Raw genomic sequence first — 17,621 nt, forward strand, 5'->3', positions numbered from 1 at the left:
TTGAAGTTTTGTGATCTGCTCTCTTCTCGTCTGCTGTATGATGTCATGATCATCTTTTATCTGTTCAATCTTCTTTAACAGCTGAAGGTTTTCTTTTTCTTTCTGTGTCATGTCGCCCTGGAAACAACACAAACAACAAATGTCAGTATGTCTAAAGAGTGATGAAATGATGTTGTAACTACAGTCAATATGTAAACAAAATCAGCTCTATTTACTTCAACCTCGTGTGACCCCGTGTACACATGCGTGAACGTTGTATTTTGGCTTCACTAAACACAATGCATAATTTAAATACATTTACACTGCCTGAATACTGTTCACAAGACTCAAGTAACAAGTGCCTCTGGTAAGAAATATCTAGGTTTTATTGAAACCTGTTTGGGTGTAAAGAGGAGAGTCTCTAGTTTCGTTTGATATGCCGCTTTAAAAAATACATAAGTGTTTTGTGCGTCAGCGTGCTGATAAACATGATGTCCACATATGTGGACACTGGCACCACATTTCCTCAAAAGTAAAAAAACATGTTACATAAATCATTAACACATCTGTGGGTCATTTCACTTCATTTTAATATACATTTAGTTTTATTTTATTATCACTGTACAATACGATTCTCTTCATTAACGTTAGTAAATGCATTCCTATATTTACTGTACATTATCACACTGAGAATAAATGGGTTCATGTAAAAGCTGAAAATGTGTCTTTCAGAGGCTTTATATGGAGTTAGGATGAAAATAAGGTGCATTTCAAACTGTTCTGAGATCAGTGCAGACAGGCAGCACACTGGAGGTTAAGTCATTCACTAAATAGGGAGCAAGGGAGCATCCTATAGCTCTCTATGCAGTTAAGTGCATTCACTCCTAAAATCTGATCCAAAGTTCAGTTTCAGGCTGCAGATGATGTTTGGATCACTCAACATGTTTGACAGACATGTGACAATGATAATCAGTACATAGATTCAGAATTTATAATGTATCATTTTATTTTAACATGATTGACAGTGATTGGATGATGCTGGACATTACTTTGAATCAGAATTAATTATGCTAATTTCTGATGTAATGTCTGTAACGTCTAAAAACATGAATAATCAACACTCCTGGAAACATCATAAACTATTTGATGAAAAAAATCTGACTTTTTATAGTTTAGTGTTATTTAAAATGTCACAACTTAATCCCGCTGTCCACATATGAAGACATACATTATTAGGAAAACTATTCGCTCTACAATTAATATTTTGTTTGCATGTTTATTAGGTGCTACTATTTACAAATCAAAAAGGGAAATGGAAAATGCACACAGCAGTCACACTCAGGGTCTCAGGAGGATAAAACATGTTTCTGGTCTTATTGTGAACGATTCATCAGTGTACATTATTCTAAAGTAAAAAAAAAAAGTGTCTTCATAATGTTGCATCAGAATGTAATAACCTGCTCCGCATCCCAAATTACTTTCATTTTCGTCACTAAGGCCACACACGTACAGAAGTCTCATTACAGGATTTTAAAATGTAATGCATTCAACTACTTTGACTTTAAAAGTAATTAGATTACAGTAATAAAGTTACTCACATTGTTTTTCTCATAGGAAACATACGGCTCGGTGTTGATGAAAACATCTTCACTGTTAAAACCCTGTAAGACATGACAGTCAGAGGTCAGAGGTCACTCCCAGCATTCATCATGACTTCAATCTGTGAGCAGCTCTTACCTGCACAATAACAGCAGTGTGTTTATTAGCAGTAAGATCAGTCGTATGTGTATCTTCTCCAGCAGAACGCTCAGAGTTACTAACGAAGTGTTGAAGTGGAGCGCTGCGATGTTCTCCAACAGTCTCGTACATCTGCAGAGCTTCCGCTTGAGCCGCTGCATCTACTGCGATATCATCATCAAAAGTGTACGGATTGGGGAGAAGCAGGAATGGATTAGAGGAGTCTTTGTTATCAATATTAATTTGAGATATGCCGTCGGTCAAAATGTCTATTTGTGGCCGGAACTCATGAGCTGAAGGGCTCAAGTGTGACGCTGCGAGCGACACGGCGTGTTTCATCAGACCAATCAGATTGTCCGTCATGACGAATCGCAGAGGTTCCAGCAGGAACGGCTTCAATCCTCCAGCGGCGGCGATCTTCTGCTGCGCTTCTGTGGGGAAATTCTCCAACTCGCCGACCATCAGAGGATCAGACACACACAGAGGGCCGTGTTCCTCCAGAATCTGAGCAAAATAACTGAACAAAAGCAGAACAACACATGACACTACTCATAACACAATGCTTTCGTTGCAGTGTTCTTGTGCTTCACATTTTCTATTTGTATTCATTCTTAGTCCATTCTAGATGAACTAATGATCTTAAATGATTTTAAACTTGTACATGTCTAGTTCTTTATTATGACTTTGTGAATTACTCATGTATGAAATGTGCTTTAGGAATAAACACACACACACACACAAAGTCAAAATCATCCATCAGCTCTCACAAGAGTCACTGCAGGTGTTTTATATCACTGAAATCACATGTACAGCAGACATGATCATGTGACCGTGTACATACTCATATAAACTCTCTTTGGTGGGGTCGGGGTTATTGTCCAGAATTCTCTCATAATGGCTTCTGTGTGCTGATGATCCGGCGTACTGCTGCTCCAACTCTGCCAGCTGACCGCGCAGGTGATCGGGAACACTGAACGGATCTGTGCCGCTCAGAAACATCCTGAAACATTCAATTTGAAAGAGTTCATATATGTGCTGGACACTTGCTTTTCCTTCAATATCTAATACAACATATACATTTAAACTCCAAAACTTCATTAACCTCTTCAACTCTGGGGCATTTTTGGGCTGCCGTATCCAAATGTCGATCTGAAATGTAGGTGGCGCTCTAATGCATTTTAGTCCTCACAGATGTGCTCGTCCATAGACATTCAGTCTATTTTTCCCTCATTATTTCATTGAATATCTCGGCCTCAGAGTGGACTAGAAGCTCAATCCAGGTGTCATTAGAAAGCTGAGATCCTTCCCTTTGTGATGATATATGACATTATATTTATAATCAATAACATATATTTCTGATGATTTGTTTAGCATGCTTTTCCTTCTGGATGGCATATTTTGTTCTGGACATCTAAGATATAACATTGGATTATTCACACAATCAAGCTCACAACAAGTAAACAATGGCTCATTTTTTAGAAAACTGCCTAAGGTATATCACCCCTGGAGTTCGCTAGTTCACGAGTTTGAATCCAGGGTGTGCTGAGTGACTCCAGCCAGGTCTCCTAAGCAACCAAATTGGCCCGGTTGCTAGGGAGGGTAGAGTCACATGAGGTAACCTCCTCGTGGCCGCTATAATGTGGTTCTCTCTCTCGGTGGGGTGTGTGGTGAGTTGTGTGTGGACGCCACGGAGAATAGCGTGAAGCTCCACATGCGCTATATCTCCGTGGAAACGCGCTCAACAAGTCACATGATAAGATGTGTGGATTGACGGTCTCAGACGTGGAGGCAAACGAGATTCATCCTATGTCACCACGAGGACTTAGAGCGCATTGGGAATTTGGCATTCCAAATTGGGGAGAAAAAGTGGAAAAAAAATAAAAAATAAAAAAAATAAAAAAAGAAAGAAAACTTTCTAAGGTAAAAGCAGAAATAAAGTTTTTAGATATTTGGGGCTAACAGCAGCAGTTATCAGAGCATAAAAGAGACGTTTATATTTGATGACTTACAGAAATCATATTTCACTTTGTGATTCTTCTGAAGATCTTTTAAACTGTGGTATTAGTGCAACAAAATAAACTATACAGTCACATTCCTGAGAATGAGAGCTTTCATTTGATATATGACTTGTCTAATTAAGTGCTATTTTAAGGACTTTTATATTCATATGAATATTTCTACCACATAACCACTAGGTGGTGCTTATTTGTGACGCAAATGTTTTAAAGCCTGATTTTGTTATTTTAAGCAACAAATGCAGAAGTGATGGTTATCTATGAAAAGTTCAGATTCTAAGCTTTCAAACGATATCACAGATGCCTGACTTGTGTATTCAGAGACTTCAACATTTTAAGAGTAAGCTTTTTTTTGCGATGAGCCCCCATTTGGACCTGCCGACGGGTCCAAAGAGTTGAAGAGGTTAAATTTGTACTTTTATAAAGAAATTCAAGTGTAGGAAAAATGTGTACCGTCTACAAAAGTCATTTCAAGATTTGAGAATAAACCTTTTAAAATCATGAGAAACAAATTCAGTTAAGTGTGACTTTTGTCTGCTAGTGTATTTATAACACACGTGTTGCACAACATGAACACTAATAACATGTGTGACTGAACTCACAGAGAATCTTCCTCAGAGAACAGATCATCTTCCTCATCATCATCTCTCAAGTGTCCCGCTCTGACTCCAGACAGCACAATAACTGACTGAAACACACACACACACACACACACACACGTGAGCACTGAGCATGTGTTTCTGCAGAGCTGCTGTGATGTCACTCATCAAACTCACCTTTGATTCCTTCTTGTTTTTCTTTCGATGTCTGTTTTTACTCTTAAATACTGTATTCTGAAACACATGAACCGTTACTATAGTAACCCAATCTCAAGGATACAGCATTATGATCTCAGACATCACAAATGTTTCTTACTATGTGCTCGTCATCATCTGTCTTTTTAAGGACTAAACAAACAGCGTCTAAAGACAGAGAGAAAATAATTTACAGAAACACAGTTGAACAGTCAAACATCTTCAGCGATTGACTGTCTTACGTACCGTCTTCAAAATATTGATCGAGAATGGAGTGACAGGTGTGATAGTGCTCTCGATTCGACTCTAGAGTCCAAATAAATAGGCGCATTTCTTTAGCAGGAGCTTGTCTTAAATACTCCATTACAGTAAAACCGCCGCCGTCAAATAATTCTTGAACAGTGCCGAACTTCTCGATTAGAGTTTCCTGCAGAGGTGTAAACGTGAGCAGCGGTGACACGTCCAACTCTTCCAGATGAGAACAATGACGACTGATGAACGACTCGGCTGCTGTCAGACCTGATGAGACACACACAGTGAATCAAACAGGAAACGAGCTTTATCAACAGCCGATACAGAGATATAATGCAGATGACAAAATACTGCAGAGACAAACATCTGTCTTTACAAAATAAAAATGTTTATAATCTATTGACAAGGCTGTTGGGTAAGGGCGAACTACCAAATCTGTTAACTGATCAAGCGTGCACAATTAATGGCCAATGTCAGTATCATCACGATCATTACCCATAAACACACACCTGCTTTATCCAGCTGCTGAGCCCAATGGTGTAATTTGTGTTTGATATGAAGTGAAGATCCGAGCGTCTCAATAAAGACTCGAGCACACACACGGTTCTTACACTCCAGCAGAAGATCCACCATCTCCGTCAGGAGTCGCACATCACTGCAGCTGTTTAACACGCTCTCATGTCCTTTACTCTCGTACAGATCCAGCCACGGCCGCAGCCGCTCCACGACGCAAGAAATATTCACACATTCTTCTTTAAAAAGTTCTTTGTTTTCATGAATTTGATGTAAAACTTGATCCTCATAAATAGAGTCTGTGTGTGTCGCTGCAGGAAGGATAAGAACAGAGATTCAGTGTTACGAGCGTCCGTCTGAAAGCTCAAGATCATCATGTATGTTCATGTGTTCCTCACCTGTCGTTTGGTCTTTAGGGGCGTCTGCAGGTGTTACTTCCTTTATCTCTGTATGTGCGACTCGTGCTGCCAACTTCTGTTGTTTCCTCCGAAGCTTTTGATCGGATTTAGATTTCAACTTCTTAATACTGTCAGAGCGAGAAACAACACGTGCTGTAGATTAAAACTCAGCTGAAGTTGCTGTTAAACATGCTGCTTTACACATATTAAATAAACGTCACCTTGTACACCTCTGTTTGATTCTCAATCGTCCACTAGGTCTGATTTTAGGAATAGACGTTTTAAACTGAGAGATCAAGAGAATATTTAGTCAAGCAAATAAAGACATTAAACACAGCAGTGTAAATCTTCATGTGAATCTCTCACCTCACACTTTATGAGCCCCGTCGGGCCAAATATTACAATGTGACAGATTTGACCCCTACAGTCCGGCGTAAAACACAAATCTTTTAGAAAATCCTGCAATAAAAGATAGACAGAATGAAAGGAAAGTTTCTTTAACCCTATAAAGCCGTGTGATACGAATATGACACGTTTGATGGCTCCTGTTTCACTCGCTGTTCAAGCTGATGAGCCAAACAATCTATAGTATATACGTTTCACATGTTTATGGCATCATCTAGTGGTTATTTGAGAAAAAAGTGGTTTCAATGTTTATATCGACCTATTTAAAATGCCGGTGGACTTGCGTGAAAAGTGACTCTTATGTTGGGATAAATGACAGCTTATTTTAATAAATTAAAAGTGACAGTAATGATTATATTGTTACTGATATTTTAAAATGATTAATTGCTGAATATAAGCAACTTGTGCTTGCTTAAAATTTTGTATATTATTTTATTGAAAACACCCCTTTGAAATCCATGTATTAAACATGATACAACAGTCTTTTGAGGAATCTCTCTCAAACACCATTACAGTACATTCATGCACACCACAAAAAATAAATGTATAATATATATTTAAAGAGAGAACTAATATTTCTGTATATTTCCATATATGCCGCCTGCTCTGTCATTATAAAGATCTCATTATTTTACCTGACAATCTATTATGATGTCATCAAGTTCCTGAGACCCAGCGAAAAAAGTTTTACAATTTCCCTTTATAAATGTCAATATAGTGTTTGGTGCATAAAATACATGTTTATTGAAAAAAATTATATTTATATTGTATTTGATGTGCTGAATTGAACTGTGATACATTTCAGTCTGTATTTATAGAGCAAGAAGAGGAAGTTGTCATGATCAAACTCTCAAATATTTGGTGTCTCTGAAAAGCCCAAAGAGTCCTCTGATAATACCCCAAGATTTACCACTGTACAAAAACTTACATAACAAATGTCCTACACACAAATTAAAGCCTCATGTATCAAAAAAATAAATAATTTTTGATGATTTATTTTTATAGTTTGTCTAATGGTACAAAAAACAGTTTAATGTCAGAACATTAGAATATTCTGACAATTCTTTCATATGTTTCTTGCAGAATCGAGTGTGTCTGACTGACCTTTTCATTCTTATCAGTGAATGAAAGAGTTTTGAGTTTTTTCCAGCAGCTGATGTGAAACTCCACTTTACAGCTCTGACAACACAACATCTGTATGAAACCCTGGAAACAACACAAAAACTCTGTAGTATTCATTCTATTACACTTTCATTTCAGATTCATTTGATGTTCATCATTAGATGTAAAAATCAACTCACTTTAAAGTCTGGATCACTGAAGTAGATTTCAACAGTATGATTCAGACAGTGTTGATGGCGGCAGATCGCATCTGCTTTAGGGGGAAATGTACACATCTCTACAAAGTTCTCCAGATGTTCCTGCACAACACAAACAGTTCAGTATCAACACAATATCAACTCATCACTCATGAATAAACATGCTGACATTAATGCACTTCTCATGGAAGTCTATGGGCCAACACATTTGTTTAAAAGCAGGAATGTGCTGCTCATATTTTGTTAAAGCACTTTCTTTATTATTTAAACAGCACTACTTTTCTAGGTGGAAGAACTGTATCCAGTGGATTCTGTTCGCCACTATAATTGCACAGAGACTCTGACTTATTTTAATGGTGGAAACCTGGCCCTTTAGTCCTTTTTAAAAAAAATAACCCTTTAAATTCATTTATTATGAAAGTATACATTCTGAGTGAATAATACATCACAATCTGAGCATAATATACTTATTTTGATTATTGGTTGTGTTAATCTTTAACTTTGCTGTGCTTCCCAGAGCTTTCTCATGTCTCAGTATCATTGTTCTTTGCTACAGCTGAGTGCACAGAGTGTTTCTTGCAACATCAGCACTTTCTGTAACCTCATATGCCTTCTCCTGGGTCACACAAAGTCCAGACTTTCTATGTTACTTCTTCTCTATGTTTTTAGTTCATGTTGATATAAAAATCTACTATACCATCAGGTAGGCGGTATCGCAGCATCAGGACCCGCACCAGCCGACTCCATGACAGCTTGTTCCCCAAAGCAATCAGACTTTTGAACTCTTGATCTCTCACGATCAAAATACATCAGCACCGCACTTTATTACCCTTACTCTTATATCTCACACCGGACTGTCATAAATTATATTATTATTTTATATATTCTCTCTTAACAACTTACTATCAACCGACAGCCTGAATGTCAATACAACACTTCATATTTATTTCCACTGATTACATGGATTATTTTGTGTATACTGTATATTGTATTTTATTAGGTGTATATTGTGTTGTGTAACAGATGTGTTAACTAAGTTAACTAACTTAAATGTGTACTGTATTTGTCATACTGCTACACTATATTGCCAAAAGTATTCGCTCATCTGCCTTTAGACGCATATGAACTTGAGTGACATCCCATTCTTAATCCATAGGGTTTAATATGATGTCGGCCCACCCTTTGCAGCTATAACAGCTTCAATTCTTCTGGGAAGGCTTTCCACAAGGTTTAGGAGTGTGTTTATGGGAATTTTTGACCATTCTTCCAGAAGCGCATTTGTGAGGTCAGACACTGATGTTGGATGAGAAGGCCTGGCTCGCAGTCTTCGCTCTAATTCATCCCAAAGGTGCTCTATCGGGTTGAGGTCAGGACTCTGTGCAGGCCAGTCAAGTTCTTCCACACCAAACTCGCTCATCCATGTCTTTATGGACCTTGCTTTGTGCACTGGTGCACAGTCATGTTGGAACAGGAAGGGGCCATACCCAAACTGTTCCCACAAAGTTGGGAGCATGGAATTGTCCAAAATCTCTTGGTATGCTGAAGCATTCAGAGTTCCTTTCACTGGAACTAAGGGGCCAAGCCCAGCTCCTGAAAAACCACCCCACACCATAATCCCCCCTCCACCAAACTTCACAGCTGGCACAATGCAGTCAGACAAGTACCGTTCTCCTGGCAACCACCAAACCCAGACTCGTCCATCAGATTGCCAGATGGAGAAGCGTGATTCGTCACTCCAGAGAACGCGTCTCCACTGCTCTAGAGTCCAGTGGCGGCGTGCTTTACACCACTGCATCCGACGCTTTGCATTGCACTTGGTGATGTATGGCTTGGATGCAGCTGCTCGGCCATGGAAACCCATTCCATGAAGCTCTCTACGCACTGTTCTTGAGCTAATCTGAAGGCCACATGAACTTTGGAGGTCTGTAGCGATTGACTCTGCAGAAAGTTGGCGACCTCTGCGCACTATGCGCCTCAGCATCCGCTGACCCCGCTCTGTCATTTTACGTGGCCTACCACTTCGTGGCTGAGTTGCTGTCATTCCCAATCGCTTCCACTTTGTTATAATACCACGGACAGTTGACTGTGGAATATTTAGTAGCGAGGAAATTTCACGACTGGACTTGTTGCACAGGTGGCATCCTACCACAGTACCACGCTGGAATTCACTGAGCTCCTGAGAGCGGCCCAATGTTTGTAGAAGCAGTCTGCATGCCTAGGTGCTTCATTTTATACACCTGTGGCCATGGAAGTGATTGGAACACCTGAATTCAATTATTTGGATGGGTGAGCGAATACTTTTGGCAATATAGTGTATGTTGCTTGGAACCGCACCCAAGACTTTCACCATCTGTTGCAGTGACAATAAAGGGATTTGATTTGACACAGCATCATTCAATCACACACACACTCACACACACACCTGTAAATACGATGGTTGTGTTTCCTCCACTATGGCTTTAGTTGTTGGCCAGGTGAGTTTTCCAGGTGTGATGTGTCTTTGAATCATCAGTAGAGCGTTAGAGAACTGCTCGAGAGCTTTAGCAAATCTACAACATACACAAACATCAACATACAACGCATCATAAGTTACTCATGAAGGAGCGAGACGTTCTGTACATCAGCACACTCACCTGTTTTCCTTCAGGTATACTCTGCCCATCCCATAATGCATCAGTGACTGAAACTTCCTTTCTGAAGACTCTAATGTGGTGAATAACTTTTGAGCTTCAGACAGTTCCTGTTGGCACAAAAAACACAAAATTATTTATGGCCCATCACACAGTTCTGTTAAAGTGATTTCATGTAAATGTTGCTTTACGGCTTCTTCGAGATGAACTGTGGTCTGTTACCTCGGGCTGTCCAACTTCCAGCAGCGCTGTTGCATAACCATAAATGAGAACACATTTATCCAGCTCTGATAAACCCAGTTCCTGTCAAACACAGACACATTCAGTACAGGAAACACTGCAGGAAATACATCAAAGAGTCAAACAGTGAGTGCATGAACTTCAACATAAGAGGTTTTTCTAGCAAGATCCTTTCAAACATCAGAGAAATGAGTCACTCATTAGTCTGCCATTTATTCAATTCAACTCATTTGAGTGATGTTAGAAATGCCTCAATAAAGTCTCATTAACAACAAGCTCCTGAAATGACCTTCGAACTTCACTTTATGACTGTTTGTCAAAGATCAAAAGTGCAGCAAAATTTCCAACATGAAACATTCGTTCCACTCCAAAATGTGTTCTCACACACACACACTCAATACACACACGCTCAATACACACACACGCTCAATACACACTCACACACACACACTCAATACACCCTCAATACACACACACTCAATACACACACGCTCAATACACACACACGCTCAATACACACTCACACACACACACTCAATACACACACGCTCAACACACACACACACTCAATACACACACTCAATACACCCTCAATACATACACGCTCAATACACACTCACACACACACACTCAATACACACACGCTCAATACACACTCACACACTCAATACACACTCACACACACACACTCAATACACACACGCTCAATACACACACGCTCAATACACACACACACTCAATACACACTCACGCTCAATACACACTCAATACACCCTCAATACATACACGCTCAATACACACTCACACACACACACTCAATACACACACACACACACACACACTCAATACACCCTCAATACATACACGCTCAATACACCCTCACACACACACACTCAATACACCCTCACACAAACACACTCAATACACAATCACACACACGCTCAATACACACACACGCTCAATACACACACACGCTCAATACACACACACGCTCAATACACACTCACACACACGCTCAACACACACTCACACACATGCTCAACACACACTCACACACACGCTCAACACACTCACGCTCAATACACACTCAATACACACACACGCTCAATACACACTCACACACACGCTCAACACACACTCACACACATGCTCAACACACACTCACACACACGCTCAACACACTCACGCTCAATACACACTCAATACACACACACGCTCAATACACACTCAATACACACACACGCTCAATACACACTCAATACACACACACACGCTCAATACACACTCAATACACACACACACACTCAATACACACTCACACACACACTCACACTCAACACACACTCAATACACACTCACACACACACACTCAATACACACTCACACACACACACTCAATACACACTCACACACACACTCACACACACACTCACACACACACTCACACACACACTCACACACACACACTCAATACACACTCACACACACACACACTCAATACACACTCACACACACACACACTCAATACACACTCACACACATATATGCACGCACACACACACACTCTCAATACACACTCACACACACTCAATACACACTCACACACACTCAATACACACTCACACACATATACGCACACACACTCACACACATACACACTCACACACATACACACTCACACACACACACACTCTCTCAATACACACTCACACACACTCAATACACACTCACACACATATACGCACACACACTCACACACATATATGCACGCACACACACACACACACACACACACACACTCTCAATACACACTCACACATACACACTCACACACACACACACACACACACTCTCTCAATACACACACACACACACACACTCAATACACACTCACACACACTCAATACACACTCACACACACTCAATACACACTCACACACACTCAATACACACTCACACACATATACGCACACACACACATATACGCACACACACTCACACACACACACATATACACACACACACACACGTTACCGTGGTTCCGCTGGAGTACAGTATACTGAGAGCGAGAGAGAAGGACTGCTGTGCATTTCGACAGTGCTGGTCACTGAGTGCCGTGTGACCCTCCTGAACAGCTGTGCAGAAGCGTTCTCTCAGTCCCGCATTACTGACGATCTCCTGCCACAAACAACAGCACCATTAAACGACATGTAATAAAAACATTCACCTTATTACATTGAAAGTCCAACACGAGCCGCACACTTACCGCTGGATCTGCTGCAGTTGTGAGTTTGGTCCGGACGGACGGTTTATCTGGAGCACTGTACACAGATTCCTTTGTCTTCCGTGGAGTTATTTCACTGAGAGAAAAATAATCCGAAATAAACGTCATTGACATGATAACACACAGTAGAAGGGTACACTGCTGTTATTATAAAACAGACGCTCTACACTCAATCACTACATTCATGCTGAAGTTTATCACACTTAAACAGAAATTACACACAGTGTTTAAATAAAGACATGAAACAGACATCATCAGACAAGAGATTAAAATAAACATGACCACTAATAGGAAGCTGTTCAATTTGAGACTTTCTCCTGTCATGCACACACACACACACACACACTACTGTGAATGACTGTAATAACATGACAAACACTAATGCCTCCTGTTACTGTCCGACACACACACACACACCTGTCTGTGATCACTGATGTACAAACAAAACTTCAACAGGAAGTGAAATGAAAGTGAATCTATCGAGTGTCAACACAATGACTCTTATTTTCCCTCTCTTGCATTAAAAGATACAAGCTTCATGATGAAGAACATTATAAGAAGTATTCTAAAAAATCACTGCCAATACTATTCTGACATTGAACCACTTTAATTATGTTTTTTGTTAAATGAAGTAATTCCTGAATAAAGCACAATAAAATGATCAAGCACTGTTCGTTGGTGACATCATTGTTCCATGAACATTTCCTGCTTGTCAAAACAGAGACGGGCCACTTCTATTAAAATAAACGGGAGGAACTGGAACGGCAGTCAACGGTCACATCCTTTTAGATACAGAAATCGCCTGTCAATCAACTCGAGAACACGCATGCACATTAGCTATACAAGATGGTATAATTGTGTTTTTAGCGTAATCTGAGGTAAAGAAACACAAATTATTATACCAGTTGTGACGGAACGACACGCCCTTCCCATGTTTCGTCGTCACCCCAGGTCATGTGATCCCAATGAAGAGCCTCATCACCGCTGCCTTTAAACATCGAGCGTGCCTCTCCTTGGGAGACCGGTCTCTACCTGCTGCCGTCTTTACAGCACCAGGAACGGAGCGCAGAGGGTCCGGTGTGAGTTAGATGCGTCGCCGGACCCCCAGAACCCCGGCGTGAACTGGAGCATGCGTCACGGCCGACGGGCCAGGATGCCAGGCCGCAATTCCCCTCAAGTGCCAAAGCCCAAGGATCCGGACCGCTCGAGTCAAGCCGCTCAGTGTTGTCAGATTTTACTGCTCATTTAAAATGTGTTCTTTTATCGTAATCTTGACCAACATTTTTGGAGATTTCATTCATTCCCCATTCAAGCAGATAGGAGCTGCACTTTTATTTCTTGTTTACATAGAAATATAGCTGCCCAAACTGCCCAAGAACGTTCCATAAACGGCCGCTGAGTGGACTGACTTACCTTGAAAAAGACATACATCTGGACCGTTGCAATTCTTTGTTTTTGTTTACATTCTTGGAATGGGTTATATATAAAATGATAATTTTTTCTTTATTCAGATGAACTCTGCTACAACAGTAAAACATGGTTTCATGATGCAGATGTGATAGTTGTGTTACCTCTTCATGTCTTTGTGTCTGTCAGTTGCTTCTTCAGCGTGTGTTTGAGCTCCTGAGTTTCCTGAAACAGAATGATTCATGCGATTAAAGCGGCGCATGCCAAAGTGAAGCGAGCTCTCATGAGAATTAAAGCTCTCTGAGAAAGACACTCCCACGTTCTGGAAAATGAACACAGGAAACCCACATGACCAGAAGACAGCAGCTTCTAGAACCGATCGCAGTACGGCACGCTTCTCACAAAAGAGGAAATATCACTGACTGTTAGAGCGGCTCATCTAAACATGCTGTATAATCCAAACATGAAACTTTATATTTCTCCAATTACACAACAACAGAACATCTCACCCTCGTGATAATACTCCCAACTAATGATTACACTGGAACTAATAAATCAACACATTAATGTGCTCAATTTTACACAGTAGGGTTTTCCAACAGCAGGTTTGTTAGATTGTGATCTAGCATTATTTAAAATCTCAAAGTTAAAGTAAATGAGATCATCACAGGTGATCAGCTGATGAGATACAGAATATAACATGAACAGAAGAAAGCTTCTTCAATCACTCCAACATTAATGTACATTCACTAGCCTGAACTCTACTGCAGTCCAGATTAGCAGTTTAAAAGAAACCAACTTGATTTTTAAATAAGTGAAATATTTCCTCATCCATACCTGTGATTTCATGCTGGTCTTTCTGGTTTTCAGATTTCTGCCATTTAAGAAAACCAAAAGTTCAATGACACTTACAGCTCATTCATGCTACACAAATCATTTTAAACTTCTGGTGACAGATGAACACAGCAGACGTGAGCAGATATATCAGAATGGGACTTCCTGTCCGTGTTTCTCACCGAATTCTGCGTCGCAGCTTCAGACGGACGACTCGATTTCAGCCGGTGATCTAAAGCATCACTGGCCACATGCACTCTGTGAAGAAATTCAACGTTAATCGTTTGCTTACAATACAAACACACCAGAAGTAGAACAGCATGACAATTAAATACCTGGCTTTACAAGAAACTTTCTTTGCTTCCATCTTCTTAGACTTCCCCTCAGCTTGAGAAAAGAAATAAATGAAATGTAAAAAAACAACAGGATCTATTTGTGGACGTGACGGAACACACGACTGTGCTGAAGGTGTTTCACCTCTGTTCTCCTGAAGTTCAGTGTGGAATCGCTCAAACTGCTGCTGCAGATCTTTATGTCCTTCTGTGTCTGCACTGCACACGCTCAGAGCGAGTCTGTTCTGTTCCAGCGCTTTCTGATGCTCCCCGAGATAGAAGAGAGCGTCACAGAACCGATAATGACCCTGAAAATATAAAAACAAGCAATATGACTGTCAAAGTGTGACAGCAGTTTAATAAAAACATGGAAATAATCAAGACAGCGGTCTGCTTTTGTAATAGTTTTATAGTTTAAAACACAGTGACAACTTCATTCAAAATGTTTCCAGCAATTTCTTTGACACTCTGAAACAAAATGACATAAAACTAAATGCAAAGCAGTGGTTTGATGTCATACTTGATCTCTACAGTTTGATGCTGATGCATGATGGGAGATGACAGTGTGTATTTACCTTCGCCCAGTCTGGCTGTAATATTACGGCTCTCTTTCCGTCACCAAGTGCTTTCCTGAAACAGTTTCCACAATGAGGATTATTGACCGTTACTGCTGAGAAATCTCCCTGTATAATGTATATTACAGGTGTTTAACTTACAGATACTTCTCAGAGCGGAGAAAACAAAGCGCTCTGTTCCCGTACAGGATGTGATTGCTTGGGCTAAAACACAAAAATACAATGATTACAGTGAACACTAATGTGGACACCTCATGAGAATGTGTCTGAATTCGGTCATGTAAAAACACACTGGAGGCAGTACTTACTGGTATTTAATGGCTTTCGTGTACCATTTTAGAGCCAGATCATACTTTCCCTTCTGAAACTGCTCATTTCCTTTATTCTTCATTTCCTCACTTTTCTAAAATGAAAAAGAAAGGAATGGTCTTACTCCTGTCATTATCTTATAATTAATGATAATAACAGAAATATTTTACTTTGGAAAGTAAATAAACAATCTTAACAACACTCACCAATAAAGACCAAGCGTCTGGTTCTGTCCGCAGCTCCACCTGATGTCCACCTGACATCACCTGAAGATAATGCGCATCTGTCGAATCAAACAACAATAATTCACTGAACACCTGCAACAAACACTTCATAAACTTGAACCGTCCTATTACTTTATCTTTTTAAACAGTACAGGTGTAACCTTTTTTTATTTTTATTTCTCCTCCTCTGAAGTAAAAGCAATGAAACGATACACTTCTTTTCAGATTTTATGTTTGTAGATCGTATTTACATATACATTTATTGTATTCTTCATTCATTTGCATATGTAAATAAGCCAATTTATGTAATTTCACTACAGTAAAAACCTTCACGTCTATAAGTTGAAACATGAAGAAAATATGTGAATGTGTCATGTATTGGGGGCAGATTGCTGCCATCTTAGGAAAAAAGTAAAATAACATGACTTGAAAATCATGTTATGACAATAATAGCCAGTAGATGGCAGCAGTGTTCTATGCATTCACCTGCTGCGTCGTAATCCTAAATGTTATCAAATGTTATGCATATAGATATATATTTACACATTACCCAACTATTATTTGTCAAAGTTTAGTATTTGTTTTTATTTTTATTGTAACTGTTTTGAAGTGTCAGTTTGCTAACAGTCAAACCTGACCATGGTGTTACAAAGAGAAGACACAATAATATATATATTTATTTTTTTAACCAATCATTTATTTCAAAGATCAAAATGTAATAACTCAAAGTAAATTCATAATCAAATTTAACAGTAATAATCAGAAAGCAATGGACTGTGAAAATTTGATTTGTGTATAAAACACAAGACTCAGACTTTGTTCTCTGTGTGTGTGTGTGTGTGTGTATGTGTGTGTGCACACGTGTGATTTGGTCTTACCCCCTCTATGTGTGCGTGTGTGTTCTGCATTGTGGCTGATGTATTTTATTTGACAAAAAAACAAACAAAAAATCTGCTCTGTGTTATAGTGTCCCCAGTTCATTTGTGCGCGTGTGTGGGAGCGTGTGTGTGTGTATTTTGGTTTTATAGTCTCACCCCTTCATTACTGTCTGTTCTGCATTATGGCTGATTTATATATCGTATTATAAAATAATAATAAATTGCTCTATTTTTAAGTCTTTCCCATTAATTTCTTACGGTTGGTCAATTTATGACCACTTATGACCGTGTGAGATGACAAGTGGAGGAAAGGTCACCAAGTTTTGCACTGCCATTTTTATTACATCGTAAAAGTGATTTCGGTCAAAAATGACCAAACAGTATTGGAAGGTTAATATGATCGCAGACTGAAACTACAGTAACAGAGCTGAAATCAGTTGTGGTTAATCAAGTCAAATGGTTAAGGATCATTACATGACTAGTACTGTGAGGACGA

At 39.6% G+C, this 17,621-nt stretch overlaps 1 protein-coding gene across 2 annotated transcripts in view; it reads right to left on the reverse strand.

Moving 5' to 3' along the window:
- LOC127433872 (E3 ubiquitin-protein ligase TTC3-like) overlaps positions 1-17,621 on the reverse strand; it is a 39,434-nt gene that overhangs the window by 19,877 nt on the left and 1,936 nt on the right. Inside the window, exons 8-35 of one of the 2 annotated variants that reach the window (XM_051686164.1) lie at positions 16,230-16,306; positions 16,023-16,117; positions 15,856-15,918; positions 15,715-15,769; positions 15,285-15,447; positions 15,143-15,194; positions 14,990-15,065; positions 14,811-14,847; positions 14,138-14,198; positions 12,549-12,642; positions 12,317-12,460; positions 10,265-10,345; positions 10,046-10,152; positions 9,835-9,961; positions 7,395-7,514; positions 7,198-7,299; positions 6,055-6,147; positions 5,910-5,974; positions 5,689-5,816; positions 5,287-5,601; positions 4,772-5,044; positions 4,647-4,693; positions 4,508-4,564; positions 4,334-4,419; positions 2,558-2,716; positions 1,717-2,233; positions 1,578-1,640; positions 1-117 (exon numbers count right to left, since the gene is read on the reverse strand). The exon at positions 1-117 is cut by the window's left edge and continues 33 nt beyond it. In XM_051686164.1, coding sequence (XP_051542124.1) covers positions 1-117; positions 1,578-1,640; positions 1,717-2,233; positions 2,558-2,716; positions 4,334-4,419; positions 4,508-4,564; positions 4,647-4,693; positions 4,772-5,044; positions 5,287-5,601; positions 5,689-5,816; positions 5,910-5,974; positions 6,055-6,147; positions 7,198-7,299; positions 7,395-7,514; positions 9,835-9,961; positions 10,046-10,152; positions 10,265-10,345; positions 12,317-12,460; positions 12,549-12,642; positions 14,138-14,198; positions 14,811-14,847; positions 14,990-15,065; positions 15,143-15,194; positions 15,285-15,447; positions 15,715-15,769; positions 15,856-15,918; positions 16,023-16,117; positions 16,230-16,306 — 3,374 coding nt within the window. The remainder of the gene's footprint in view (positions 118-1,577; positions 1,641-1,716; positions 2,234-2,557; positions 2,717-4,333; positions 4,420-4,507; positions 4,565-4,646; positions 4,694-4,771; positions 5,045-5,286; positions 5,602-5,688; positions 5,817-5,909; positions 5,975-6,054; positions 6,148-7,197; positions 7,300-7,394; positions 7,515-9,834; positions 9,962-10,045; positions 10,153-10,264; positions 10,346-12,316; positions 12,461-12,548; positions 12,643-14,137; positions 14,199-14,810; positions 14,848-14,989; positions 15,066-15,142; positions 15,195-15,284; positions 15,448-15,714; positions 15,770-15,855; positions 15,919-16,022; positions 16,118-16,229; positions 16,307-17,621) is intronic. The other variant, XM_051686166.1, reaches the window with a different exon arrangement.

Source organism: Myxocyprinus asiaticus, chromosome 43 (genome assembly GCF_019703515.2).
Source record: "Myxocyprinus asiaticus isolate MX2 ecotype Aquarium Trade chromosome 43, UBuf_Myxa_2, whole genome shotgun sequence".
NCBI lineage: Eukaryota > Metazoa > Chordata > Actinopteri > Cypriniformes > Catostomidae > Myxocyprinus > Myxocyprinus asiaticus.